The sequence below is a fragment of the Giraffa tippelskirchi genome, chromosome 2, assembly GCF_054371585.1.
Source record: "Giraffa tippelskirchi isolate mGirTip1 chromosome 2, T2T-mGirTip1v1.2.pri, whole genome shotgun sequence".
NCBI lineage: Eukaryota > Metazoa > Chordata > Mammalia > Artiodactyla > Giraffidae > Giraffa > Giraffa tippelskirchi.
Genome location: NC_137276.1, coordinates 51,713,030 through 51,727,392, shown reverse-complemented (window position 1 = coordinate 51,727,392; position 14,363 = coordinate 51,713,030). Strand labels below are relative to the sequence as shown.

At 35.9% G+C, this 14,363-nt stretch overlaps 1 protein-coding gene across 7 annotated transcripts in view; it reads left to right on the top strand.

Moving 5' to 3' along the window:
* The window catches only part of BMPR1A (bone morphogenetic protein receptor type 1A), a 141,152-nt gene extending 129,035 nt beyond the window's left edge, over positions 1-12,117 (top strand). For 4 of the 7 annotated variants that reach the window (XM_081562859.1, XM_081562880.1, XM_081562869.1 and 1 more), the window contains 5 exons: positions 1,822-2,014; positions 4,696-4,993; positions 6,859-7,034; positions 8,053-8,183; positions 8,271-12,117. In XM_081562859.1, the coding sequence (XP_081418985.1) occupies positions 1,822-2,014; positions 4,696-4,993; positions 6,859-7,034; positions 8,053-8,183; positions 8,271-8,396 (924 nt within the window). In that variant the 3' untranslated portion in view covers positions 8,397-12,117. The remainder of the gene's footprint in view (positions 1-1,821; positions 2,015-4,695; positions 4,994-6,858; positions 7,035-8,052; positions 8,184-8,270) is intronic. The other 3 variants (XM_081562902.1, XM_081562913.1, XM_081562891.1) reach the window with 1 other exon arrangement.
* Positions 12,118-14,363: the final 2,246 nt, after the last annotated feature.

Below are 14,363 nucleotides of genomic sequence, written 5' to 3'. Positions count from 1 at the left end.
CCAATGGTTGAGACTCTGTGCTTCCACCGCTGGGAAGGCAGGAGTTGGGGAGAGGTACAGATTTGATCCCTGGTCAGGGAACTAAAATTCCACATGTCATGTGGCCTAATAAATAAACAAGTAAATGTCTTCAATTTTTTAAATAAAAAACATTGTAAACGACCCAAAAATCCATCAGTTGGTAAATGAATAAATTGCAGTACATTCTTAGAGTGGAATACTGCTTGTCAGTAGAAAGGAACAAACTACTGATACATGCAACAGCAACGAAGTACATTTCAAAGTATTTTATGCTGAATGAAAGAAGCTAGACACAGAGGCTACTTATTGTATGTTTCCATTTATGTCATATTCAAAACTGTAGGGACAGAAAAGAGATCAGAGATGCCAAGGACTGAAAATAGGTGGGGAGGGAGTTGACTTTAAAGCAGTAAAACTTTTTTGAGTCATAGAAATACTCTACATCCTAATTGTGATGTTTGGTTGTGGTTACATGACTGTATACATTTGTCAAAACACAGTTTTCAAAAAGAGTGAATTTTATTATATATAAATTAGACCTCAATAATTCTGACTTTCTAAAAAGAAATCACAAAAGGATCTTGTAATAAGTGATACATAAAGTAAGTCAGTTTAGATACTCATAAATCTAGCCCATTTTAACTATGTTTCCAGCCTGGACCTTAGTGTCAGTGTCATTTTATTAGTTTAGATTGGCTGATAATGTTTCTGAAAATGAAAGGTAGCAATTTATGTGCATCTTTCATCCAACAAATACTGATGAAAGCAGTTATTTTACTAAATAAATATCTGTGTTCTGTGAGTCGTGGGGGATGGAATTCAAACAAATATATATACAAATAGTTATAATTGTGGTAAGTGCAGCAATTGAGAAATATATATGTGCTATGAAAGTTTTTAAGAGAGAAATAATACTCTTAAGTAAACTACACATACAAAAAGACTGAGATAGGAATGAGCTTGACTGAATTCTAAAAATTGAAACAAGGTAAATAAGAGGGGTGTGCATGGGGGATTAGAGTGAAAGATCAGGCAGAAGAGTTAGGCAAGGGGCCAGATCGTGTGGGATCTTACATACAGACTGAGTTGAACATTTTTAACTGTCATTTTGGATTTTGTGACATGATAAATCACCCCAAACGTTAGTGACTTGAAACAACTAACATTTATTATTTTTCATGATTCCGTGGGTCTTCTTGGCAGTTGTTTTTCTGAATTTGTTCAGCCAGACCCAAATGGTAAAGTTCATGTACATGGCCAACGGTTGGTATGGTTTTGCTCAGTTTGGTTACAGAGTGCCCTAAAATGGCAAGAAACGGCAAATCCCAGTGCATAGACTTTTCACTTGTTCTATTAATACTTTTGCTGTTATTCTTTTGCCCAAAGCAAGTCATGTAGCCAAGCCCAGAGTCTGGACGGGGAGACTACCCAAGACTGTACTAGAAGGGGAATTATACTGACCATTTTTGCAAACAGTCTGTCACACTGACAGATTGTTATTTTGTTATTTTAGAATATATTCTACATTGTTTCATCTCCTTCTGAACACAGTACAGTCTTCCCTCGGGATTTACCTGAGGAATTGGTTCCAGGGTCCCCTGAAGATACGAAAACGTACAGATGCTCAGGTCCCTTACAGCCAGCCTTCCATATCCAAGGATGCAGAACAGATACAGAGGCCAACTATATAAATGTTAATATTGGAGTTGATTGGTTGTGTATACCATCCTTTTTGATTGGTTGGCCTATTAAACCACTTTCTCAATCTTAATACTTCTCATTTTACTTTTTCCTATGAAGGTTCAGCGAACTATTGCCAAACAGATTCAGATGGTTCGGCAGGTTGGTAAAGGCCGATATGGAGAAGTGTGGATGGGTAAATGGCGTGGTGAGAAAGTGGCAGTCAAAGTGTTTTTTACCACTGAAGAAGCTAGCTGGTTTCGAGAAACAGAAATCTATCAAACTGTGCTAATGCGCCATGAAAACATACTTGGTGAGTACACATTTGATTTTAGTTCCATATTCTACAAGGTTAATGGGATGCTGGTGGAAGCCTAGCTCAAGGGCTTGAAAACATATGTGAGCTCAGCTGTGTGCATTTGGCTAAAGAAAACCTAGTGGAATACATACTTTAAATACAACCCAGTCCTGAACGCAACCAGCCACTCTCTATACGTACCTCAGAGATATTTTGGGGTTGGGTTCCAAACCATTGCAATAAATCAGATATAGCAATAAAGCAAATCACACAAATATTTTGGTTTCCAAGTGCATTTAAAAGTTGTTTATACTGTACTGTAGTCTAAATGTGCAATAGCTTTATGTCTAACAAACAATGTACATGCTGCTGCTGCTAGTCACTTCAGTCGTGTCCAACTCTGTGCGACCCCATAGATGGCAGCCCACCAGGCTCCCCCGTCCCTGGGATTATCCAGGCAAGAGTACTGGAGTGGGTTGCCATTTCCTTCTCCAGTGCATGAAAGTGAAAAGTGAAAGTGAAGTCGCTCAGTCGTGTCCAACTCGTAGCGACTGCATGGACTGCAGCCTACCAAGCTCCTCCGTCCACAGGATTTTCCAGGCAAGAGTACTGGAGTGGGGTGCCATTGCCTTCTCTGAACAATGTACATACCTTAGTGTAAAAATACTTTACTGCTAAAAAATGCCAAAACAATTACAGTAATAACATCAAAGATCACTGATCATAGATCACCATAATAAGTATAATAATAATGAAAAAGTTTGAAGTTTTTTGAGAATTACCAAAACATGACACATGAAGTGAGCAAATACTGTTTGAAAAGCGGCTTCTATAAGACTTGCAGCAGGAGTTGCCAGAGACCTTCAGTTTGTTTAAAGAAAAAAACACAGTGTCTGTGAAGCTCAATTAAACTAGGTGTGTCCAAAGTTATTACCCAGCTGAAGAGAAATAGCAGTGAGTTCTGAATTGGAAATAATGTAGTTTATTGGACTTACTCATATGGTAACAAAAAACAAGTTTCTAAAAGGTAATTTAAACAATTTTCTAGGTAACTTTAACTATGTGTACCTTTGCCTCCTGTAAATGAAATTACCCCCCACCTCTGCAAGATGTAGCCTCATTTATGTTCTATGCTAGTAGGTCTCTCCCCTCACCCCCATTTACACAAGACCAAAATAACCTGGGTATGATTTGGTCAGTATGGCGCATAAACTCATCTACCTTCCCTGGCTTTCTTTTCAGCTACTATTTCCTTGCCCTTTGCTTTAGAGAGTGCATAGCATGTTGCTAATAGTTTCCTACACTAATTGTATTAGTTTCCTAGAACTGCTTATAGCATATTACCACAAACTGTGTGGCTTAAAACAACAATAGAAAATTAATCCTCTCCAGAGTTCTGGAGGCCAGACATTTAAAATCAAGGTGTTGGCAGGTCCAGGCTCTCTGAAGGCTTTAGGGGAGGACTCTTCCTGCCTCTTCCAGATTCTGGTGATTACCAGCTATCTTCAGCATTTCACACTCCAGTATCTGTCTTTGTTGGCACATGAACTTTCCCCCATGGTGTCTGTGTCCAAACTTCCCTCTTCTTGTGAGGATACCAGTCATTGAGTTGGTACCCACTGTAATCACCTCACTTGAACTCGATTATATCTACAAAGACCTGTTTCCAAATACGGTCACATTTATAGAGACATGGTGGACATGAATTGGTTGCAGGGGGAGGGCTATTATTCAACTCAGCACTCTGACCTTCTTCTGAAGAGAGGGAGGAAAAGAGGAGAAGGAAAGAAAGCCAGTATCGTGAACTTGCTTGTCAGTGAACCAGGCTGAAGAGGCAGATGTGATGAGGCATTGATGGGCAAGTGGGCGTTAGCTTAGTTAGGATCGAACTCTTAGCTGAATATAGTTAACTTAATTTTTAACTCTCTAAAGTAAAGAGCAAGGAAATAGTAGCTGAAAAGAAAGCCAGGGAAGGTAAATGAGCTTATGCACCGTACTGATCAAATCATACCTAGGTTATTTTGCTATTGTGTAAATGGGGGTGAGGGGAGAGACCTACTAGCATAGGACATAAATGAGGCTACATCTTTGGCCACCTGATGTGAAGAATTGACTCATTGGAAAAGACTCTGATGCTGGAAAAGATTGAAGGCAGGAGGAGAAGGGGATGGCAGAGGATGAGATGGTTGAATGGCATCACTGACTTGATGGACATGGGTTTGAGCAAGCTCCAGGAGTTGGTAATGGGCAGGGGAACCTGGAGTACTGCAGTCCATGGGGTCGCAAAGAGTCGGACATGACTGAGTGACTGAACTGAACTGAACTGAACTTTTTAATGTGTCTGTTTTTCAGTTTGAAATGAAGAGCCTTTTCCACATTCCTTCTTCATAGTTCTTGATGCTTAGAGAATCATGTAGATTAACAACATTCCCTCAGGTTATTATATATGTGATCTTTTTCTTAGTCATATTATCATTTTTATGATTAAGATTATTTAAATTAATTACAAAAGTATAGACTTATGTGTAAATAACAGATAAAAATTTGGGTAATACATTCAAGAGATGTTGTCAGGTAAGTTAAATTTATATTATCTATAGATGATACCCAAGTTATTGTCAGTATCCTGAATGAGCATCTTTTATTCTTCCTAGCCACTTCTAATAACTAACCTTTTAAACTCACTAATTGAACAGGTTTTATAGCAGCGGACATTAAAGGTACAGGTTCCTGGACTCAGCTCTATTTGATTACTGATTACCATGAAAACGGATCTCTCTATGATTTCCTGAAATGTGCTACACTAGACACCAGAGCCCTGCTTAAGTTGGCTTATTCGGCTGCCTGTGGTCTGTGCCATCTCCACACAGAAATTTATGGCACTCAAGGAAAGCCTGCAATTGCTCATCGAGACCTAAAGAGCAAAAACATCCTCATCAAGAAAAATGGAAGTTGCTGTATTGCTGACCTGGGCCTTGCTGTTAAGTTCAACAGGTGAGTAGTTCTTTGCCTAGTGTTTTGGAATTATTTTAATCTCCTAAAGATATTTACCTGTTTGTATTTGTATTCCGGACAGTGTGACTCCAAACATGTGAAAAAAAGTAAAGTGAAAGTGCTAGTCACTCAGCTGTATCCAACTGTTTGCGACCCCATGGACTGTAGCCCCCTAGGCTCCTCTGTCCATGGAATTCTCCAGACAAGAATACTGGAGTGGGTTGCCATTCCCTTCTCTGGGGGATCTTCCCAACCCAGGGATTGAACCTGGGTCTCCTGCATTGCAGGCAAATTCTTTACCATCTGAGCCACCAGGGAGGCCCTCCAAACATGTATTTGTGCTTATATAATTATAAATTAGGATTTTGAGGGGAGGTTTGTCTTAGTGTTTTGTTCTCATTGTGGTTTTTGTTTTTTTACAAAAATTACATCCTACTCTACATAATTCTTGATTTCCTACTTTTTATTGTCTTAGACATCTACTTCAGTTTATATAGATCTTTCCTCTTTTTAACAGCAGTATGGAGAGTTTTCCATTTTATAGATTACTATAATTTATCCCATCTATGACCCAACTGATGGACATTAGAGTTGCCTCCAGGTTCTATTATTTAAAAAGTGCTTCAATGAATATTGTATTTTATTCATATATAATATTCCTGAGTACTTGTACAAGTATTTCTTCATGGTGGATTTCTGGAGAAGGGGCTAGACAGCGAGTATGTATATATTAAACTATATTAATAGGTTGTCCTTTTAGAAAGTGTGCATCAGTTTATACTCCCATATACAAGATTTATGTATGCCATTGCTTCATCACTGCTTGATATTGTCAATATTTTTAAACAATGAGGATATCACATTTTTAGGAAACCACTGAAATTGTTTTAATGTTATAACTCTAGAGTACAGCAGCCATTTCACATTTCAAAATTTATTTCAGGCCATAAAATTAAAGTACTAGCTCATAATAAAGCAAACATCAAAAAATTTAATCTTTGTCACTATTACAGTTTTCTATCCTACTATTTTTTTCTATCAGGGGAGTTTTTATTGGCTCAAGTATTCATCAGATGCCATTTAAGAAGATATAAAGTATGTTATATTGATCTCCATTTCAGAATAGTTTCCAGAATTTTAACAGATCTGGGAACCTAAAAAAAAAAAGCATTCATGTCTTCAAACTCTAAAATACACTCCCAAAATTTAAAAAAAAAAAGATAAATATTGTAGTGTGATTATGTAAACATGACTCACAATAGAACTAATTTGGTTGGACCCATAAAGAAAAAAATGTAATCCTAAATCACAAAGGATCACATGAGAATGGAAAAAGCAAATGATGCCTCTCAATTTTCACATTCACTTGTCCTAGAACATAATTATCTACCACGTTTTATATTCAGTACTGTGCTGTTTCTTAGAGAGACACAGAACTTATTTGGTGACAAAACTTAACCTGAACTGATTTGAGGTACTTACTGTCTTTATTTATTCAGTTAACTATGAATATTCATACCTAGTTTTTTGCTGTGGACTTAGTAATGATTTTGATTCAGTACTGCTCCAGACTCTGCTGGAGATGTTATATAATATATAGCATATATTTAAAGGGTATAATACTTTTTTAAAATCTGAAAGATGTTAAATTTCAAAATACATCTAGCTCCAAGGATTACTGATAAGGAAATGTAGACTTATTAGATAGATTTTCATTTTATTTAGTTGTGTATACAAACACACACACATACATATACATAGAGAGAGAGAGACAATTTCTGACTGTTACACAATGCAGCAAAAATAGAAGAGAAATGATTTTCTTCTTTTCCCTCAACCTGGACATTTTCTGTCTTCTGTTTCAGTGACACAAATGAAGTTGATGTACCTTTGAATACTAGGGTGGGTACCAAACGCTACATGGCTCCAGAAGTGCTAGATGAAAGCCTGAATAAAAACCATTTCCAGCCCTACATAATGGCTGACATCTATAGCTTTGGCTTGATCATTTGGGAAATGGCTCGTCGTTGTATCACAGGAGGTAGGAGTTTAGGTAGCCTGTTTCTGGTTATGTCTGTATACTCATCATTCAAAAAATAACAGCTCCGGTTGTATAATTTAGATGTCATCTATGTCAGGGATCTCCAAGATCACTCGCTGGTTCTGTAATTGCGTTAGGACTCTCAGGATTCAGTGTATAGTTGTCTTCATAGCAAAGATTTGTTACACTGAAAGGATACACATCAAAATCAGCAAAGGGAAAAGAAAAGGCACATGGGGCAAAAGTTCAGAGGAAATCGGGCACAAGGTTCTGAAAGTCCTCTTCCGGTGGAGTCGCTCAGGATGTGCTTAATTCCCCTAGCAGTGAATTGTAAAAATGTGAAATATTGTCATCTAGGGAAGTTCATTAGAGATTTAGTATCCAGAGATTTTTTTTTGGAGGCTGGTCACATGGGCATCCTCTGCCTAGCATGTATCAAAATTCCAAACTTCTAGAAAGAAAGCAGGTGGTCAGCATAAACTATATTGTTTGCACAAATAGTCTAGGTACAGAGGCCACCCTTTTCATTTATGTGTTTGAGAGAGCTGTTTACCAGGCAAGTTCCCAGGCACCAGCTACGTGCCAATCTTGCAAGCAGGCCTTTTATACAGATAGCAACTTCGGGTCTGCTTTATTAACTCATTTCTACATATATGTTGTCTTTCTACTGCAGAAAAAAGACCAAAAAAAAAAAACCCTCATTTATTAGTAGAAGCAACTGTGTACATAAAAAATAAGACTAAAAATTTAGGTTGAATGGTTCATCTTGCTTATTTTAAGGGCTATTGGTATGTTCGATATGGACAGCTATGGTGGGGATATAGAAAATAATCAGGTATTTAAAAAGGAGAGTAGAACATACATTTACTATTAAACGTGAATCATCTACTCAGTAATCTTTTCTTCTTTATGGGGGAATCAGTTTTAGTTCCATAGTTCAGTAAGAAGTGCTGAACGGATTGATGTATTTTTTCCAGCCACCATTTTTGTGCCCACTGTGCTTTCTCACTCACTGCAGGAATAGTAGAAGAGTACCAGTTGCCATATTATAACATGGTCCCCAGTGATCCATCATATGAGGATATGCGTGAGGTTGTGTGTGTTAAACGTTTGCGGCCAATTGTGTCTAATCGCTGGAACAGTGATGAAGTAAGTGGGGTTCAGTCCTCTCAGGAAGTGATTGCTGAGAGTCGCCAAAGACACTTACCCACTCATGATATTCTCTTTACTTTTCAGTGTCTACGAGCAGTTTTGAAGCTAATGTCAGAATGCTGGGCTCACAATCCAGCCTCCAGACTTACAGCTCTGAGAATCAAGAAGACACTTGCCAAGATGGTTGAATCTCAAGATGTAAAGATTTGACAGATAAAAAATCATGAGGAGACATTCTAGACTGCGAGAACTGTTTTCACCCAAGGAATGGGTGGAATTAGAATAGAATGAGGATGTTAACTTGGTTCTCAGACTCTTTCCTCACTACACCTTCACAGGCTGCTAATATTAAACCTTTCAGTACTCTGTAGAATACAAGCTGGGAACTTCTATACACTTCATTCTTTATATATGGACAACTTTATTTTAAATGTGGTTTTTGATGCCTTTTTTTTAATTGGATTTTTATGAACTGCATCAAGACGTCAATCCTGATTAATAGGTCTCCAGTCAAACTCTGGGTACTGAATTACCTGTTCATAAAATGGTGCTTTCTGTGAAAGCCTTGAGAAGATAAATGAATTCAGCAGAGATGGAGAAATATACACGTTTGCCTTCTACCTGAAAAAAATTTAATCTATTTGTATTCTACCTTTGTAAACAGCCTATGGATTATGATCTGTTTGGGATACAGTACTGCTTAGTTTATGATAGTTTGTCATGCCTTGATGATGGTGTGTGTGTGTCTGTGTACATACGTGCATACCAGAGTTCTGCTGCCATTTGAATTAGAAGAAAATAATTTGTGAATGCACAAGAAGATATTGGTGGCTGTTGGTTTTGTGCTTTAAAAATGCGTTATCTGACCGAGATTTGCCAATCGCATAAAAGCCATTTACCTTGCAAGTGAGCTAGCTTCTCCACCAACTTTATTTTTTAACATTAAAGTTAATATAAAGGCCAAAAGGAGTTAAAAGTGTATGTAAATTTGGACTCTTTTCCTCCCACTACAAACTTTTTTTTGTTAATTGTTATTATTGTCATAAAAAGCATCCTGTCCAAAGTTGGAACTTCCATGCCATGAACCTTCTAAAGAAAACACTTCTTATTGAAGTGAATACTAATTAATGAATTTGATAGCAATGTAAGTGCCTATAACCATGTTCTGTATTCTAACCTTACTCTCAGTAACTTTTAAAAGGGAAGTTATTTATATTTTATGTGTAATATGCTTTACTTGCAAAATACCTGCTCCTTTACAACCATGTTTTATACATGTACATACATTCATACTATAGAAACCAGTTCATGTGTACCTCATATCCCATCCTGAAGGGAAAAAAATTAAAAGGTCATCAGAAAAATATGTAAAGTAGAAACTACATGTAAAATCTTCACAATTAATTCAAAACAGTATATCAAATCTAGGACTTTGTTCACTTCAAGTATAGACTTCCATTAAGATGCCGTCATCTCAGTTCTGTTTATGAAGGGATCCTCAAATTAGAAATTTCTATCGCAAGAGTTAATACACATTTATCAACAACTATTTTAGACACTTAAATCATTTAAAATTTTTTAGTTTTATGATTTCGGTTTCATAATTTTGTGAAGACAGTGAAGAGTCAGGCAAAAAGTTCAATATCTAGTCAGTACCTATATCTGTACCATACAGCTGTTATTCAGTAACATATTTGAATATAATACATATTTTATGGATGCCTCATTTTCCCAAGGAGTAATTCTGATCTACTTAAGCTTATTAATATTATATTTCTGTAATGCCTTTTAAATATTACTGTCTTATTCTGAACAAACAACTCATGGATACATAAAGTGAGAATTTTCTTGAATACACATAAAATAAATGTGATTATTATAACAACATAGTAAAAAAAAACTTCAAAGTGGAGGAATCAGAGCCCATATCTGTCCATTACCAAAAATGTGATTGACATTTAAGGATGAAACTCTATATATTGGTCAAATTTCACAAATTTGAAATTTGCTTAAACAGTTTTGACCAAGTTTAATAGTTTACATCTAACATAACTAAAATTTGGAGTGTTCATCAAGATAAGTAAATTTATATATTGATAGTACCTAATAACTTGCTCTTTGAGAATGTTTTCCCCATCACTATACTGAGAAATATAGATGTTTTAATCTAACTTGCCATGTAATTTAAGAATAATTATGAGCTCTGATCTAGTTAAAGATAACCTTGATTTATTTTTTATTTGATAACTATAAATCTTGAAAATAATTTGTCATCCTAATAAAGGAAAATGTAAAGAAAGGCAAATTATTCTTAGAAATGTTAAAATATTATGTGGAAGCAAAAATTCCAGGTAATATATGACCATTATAATTTTTTAATTAAATTGATCTATTAAAAATGATATCAAGGACTAACTGTAGAAACTTGTTCAATAAAAATATTTTCTAACAAGATTTTTTTAATATTAATATTCTTTAAAGAGCAAATGATGTCATATTTGAAATTCTAAAGTCTACAAAAAAGCTGCATGAGACCTATTTTTTTCTCTCCTTCTTTTATTATTAAGTTTCTGACTTCATATTTAAAGAGTAAAAGAAGGAAGGATTTCATAGCACCATAGATAACTTGTAAAACCCTTGAAGTCATTATTTGGTCCTGCTTACAACTTAGCGTCTTAAAAATTTGTGGCTTCTGTCTCTCATCCCTTTAAGTAAAACATAATAACAAACAAAAACCCAAAGCTACCTGAATATAACAAAACTTAATCTTCTCTCAAAGAAAAGTCTCTTTATGAATTCTCTTTCTGCTGGTAAACATGTGTAGAATCAAAGGCATACTAGGATTGACTTCAGTGTGTCTACTCTAAGCTTTCACTGTGTTTCTTATTGAACAAGTTTCTGAAGCATCAAATTTGAATCTGGTTTCTCTGGAATTGTTTTCACAAAAGATACTGCAATCACCATTTTAAATTGCCTTTCCAATTTCAGGAGTGTTTTTGACCTTAGAAAGTGACTTCAGGTTTTTGAAAATGATGTTTTCCTAGAATGTGCCAGATTTTTTATTTATTCACTGTATAAAAATATATTTGGTACCTGTTTGCCCCCAGATGCTTTGCTTTTGTTTAGAACAAAAATGTAATTCAGTGTTTAAAGAATCATACATCTCTAAGTTGGCCCAAGATCAAATTTGAATAATTTATTCCAGGCAAGATTTTATAAATTAAATTACCTGTGTTTCGTGTTGTTTTGAAATGTTTCTAAATATCTAAGATAATTTCAAAAGCAGAAATATGAATTAATTTTTTTTAAAAAAGATTGTTGCAGCTCTTGTACTGTTTAAAAGTAGTGATATTTATTGTTTGCTTGGGTCAGATGTTAAAATAGTAGTGTAGCAGTTCATCATCTTGCCTCAGTGCTGTTATGAGAGTCACAGTGAAAACTGCAGAGAGAGCTGACATATTCATAAAAATCAAATTAAATCTAGGGCAGCATCACATGAAGTTACGTGTAATGATTGTCCCATAAGGAAAGTATGTGAATACTGCTTTTGCAAAGGATTAAATATATTGTAATTTTAGCTTGTGCTCTGTACTATGCTTTCAATGGAATTATTTAAGCCCATTTAGTGACTGTTGTCCTTGCCCGTTTTAAAAACTAAAATGTAGTATATATTGTATAAAATGAAAGTATCATTATAGCTTAATTAGGAAAGTTGTACATAAACACTGAAAAGGGTTAAAAACAGGCAGTTTTATTATGCAATTGTAAAACACCAAAAATATAGATTCATCTTTGGTATGTAATACACTAAATGTATTTTGTACAGCATCTGGTTTAAAAGGTGCCTTATTAAGTTTACCATTGATTGCTTTGTTCTATATATAGATTACATCCAATGTATCATTTTTAAGTAAATAACCTTATTTTAGTATACTTTAGTGATGTGTTTTGTGAAACTCTACTTTGACTATATTGTGTATCAGAAGTCACATGTCTGGTGTAATTTTATAACAAATAAGTTAGCGTACATACTGATGTCCCTGAGATGTACATTTCATCTACCAGAACCCCAGTATGGGACACAGGCAGGTAAGTGACCACACACTCTTTCCTTTATGTAGATAAATTATAAGATAAATTACAAGCCTATTATAGCTGAGGGTTATTTTCCTTAAAATTTATTTTCTAATTCTAAAAATATGTACACATTACAGAAATCTTAGAAAACCTAGGAAAGAATAAAGAAACAAATGAAATCATTCAAAATCCTGTTGCCTGCTAGTGCCACTACTTACATTTGAATGTTTCCTTTTGATCTTTTTTTGCTGCTGCATATTTTTTACAATGGTAAGATCACAGTGTGTTGTTATATATCAATTGAAAATATAATTTTTTAAAAATTGACTACATAACATTCCGCTAAGTAGATGGAACAATTTGTTTTTATAATTACCTGTTGAGTATTTGGGTTATTTTCATTGTTTGAGAAAATATAATCAATGTATTGAACATCCTTGTATAAAAATCTTCATATACTTATTTTCTTAGGTTACACTCTTAAAAGTAGAAACAATGGATGTGAACTTTCAAAAGTTCTTCAAGGTGAAAAAAAAAATCTGAGATTCTTGATAAATACTGCTACCTTGCTGTCCAAAAAGGTTTCTCATTTACACTCCCAAGAGCAGGGTAAGAGTGCTCATCTCACTACCTAGCCAGGTAATTTCTTGCAAGTTTTTTCTCTTTCTGCTAATAGAGTGCCCGATTTCTTGCCTGAAACTAGCTTCTTTTAAGAGTAGTAGAGTCCATTTATCTGACCTTAGTGTTCCTGCTGCAGCAAATGCTTTTTTTAAAGCTTCAACTTCAGGGAAGTAAAGGGAGCTTCCCTTCTCTCCTGTAGCAACATCATTTTCCCTCCTGCACTTGGTCCTACCACCTATCAGAGCTGTTTTCAGTTGTGTGTAAATTCATTGTGCCTTGTGATGCCTTTTCTTAGGCATTCGAACATGTTAAATCCTCATAAGAGATTTGGGACTAGCTGATGTCTCCCCCTGCAAAAAAAACATATGTTGGGAGATACCCTGCTATAGACTCCTTATCCTCATTTAGTGTCAATGTAAGACAGTTTCTTGAAATAATAGTATGTCATGCAGCTTGATAAAGAAGAATCGGGGATTTCTGGGGCCTGTCAAGCACATGCCAGCTTTTTTTCCGTCTCTAAAAAGCTGACTTGGACTTCCCTGCTGGTCCAGTTGCCACAACTGTGCTCCCAATGCAGGGGGCCTGGGTTCGATCCCTGGTTAGGGAACTGGATCCCATATGCTGCAACTAAGAGCTCGTATGCTTCAACTTAGATCCTGCTCAGCCAAATTTTTTTAGACACTGTTCTTCTGGAAGAGCCTAATCCTTGTATGTAGTTTTAAGCAAACACAAATTCAGTTGTTAAGTCTTCATTCTCTTGGAGAAATATTTACCTGCCTATTGCTAGTACGTGAACCATTTCTGGCACTTCATACTTCGGTTGGATGCATATTCCTAAAAAAAAGCCTGACTTCAGCCCTTGGGGCAGTACAGCCACAGTGGACACAGTCCACTGCAGGTGACTAGCCAGAAGTATAGGCAGAGGCCATCTAATGGCAGTGTTACTGTTGCAGTCATGGTGAGTTAAACACTGTGAGCTCATGGTAAGAGCAGATGGACAAGTCACCCTGAAGCTGGGAATCAGGAAGCAGAAACTTAGTTCAAGTACAAAGGTATGTGAAAAAAAGTATTTCAGATAGAAGCAGAGACTAGAGCTGAAAGGTTAATCCATAATTACCTTTTGAATTGCTATTGAATTGTTATTCTCTTTTTTAGATGCAATATGTGTGGCCTATCTACTACTGCTCTGAGCTTTATCTTCCTGGTTGTTGTCCGGTTACTCGCTCAGAGTGAACTTCAGAATGATTCCAGATGCCCCACTGCTCCCTACCCCCACCTCACTACTCATGACCTAGATTTTATACAGGGAACCTGAAATGTTACCATTGTTTTAAAAGTCAATATGAAATTCTTATATTCAAAGTATTTTTAAGCAAGAGGAAGAAAGAACTTGGGCCTCTTTTTTTTTTTTTAAAGGTAGGGAAAGCCTTTTTCGAAAGCAACTTGAAGCACAGCTGTTGCTCCATTCTCTGTTGCTCT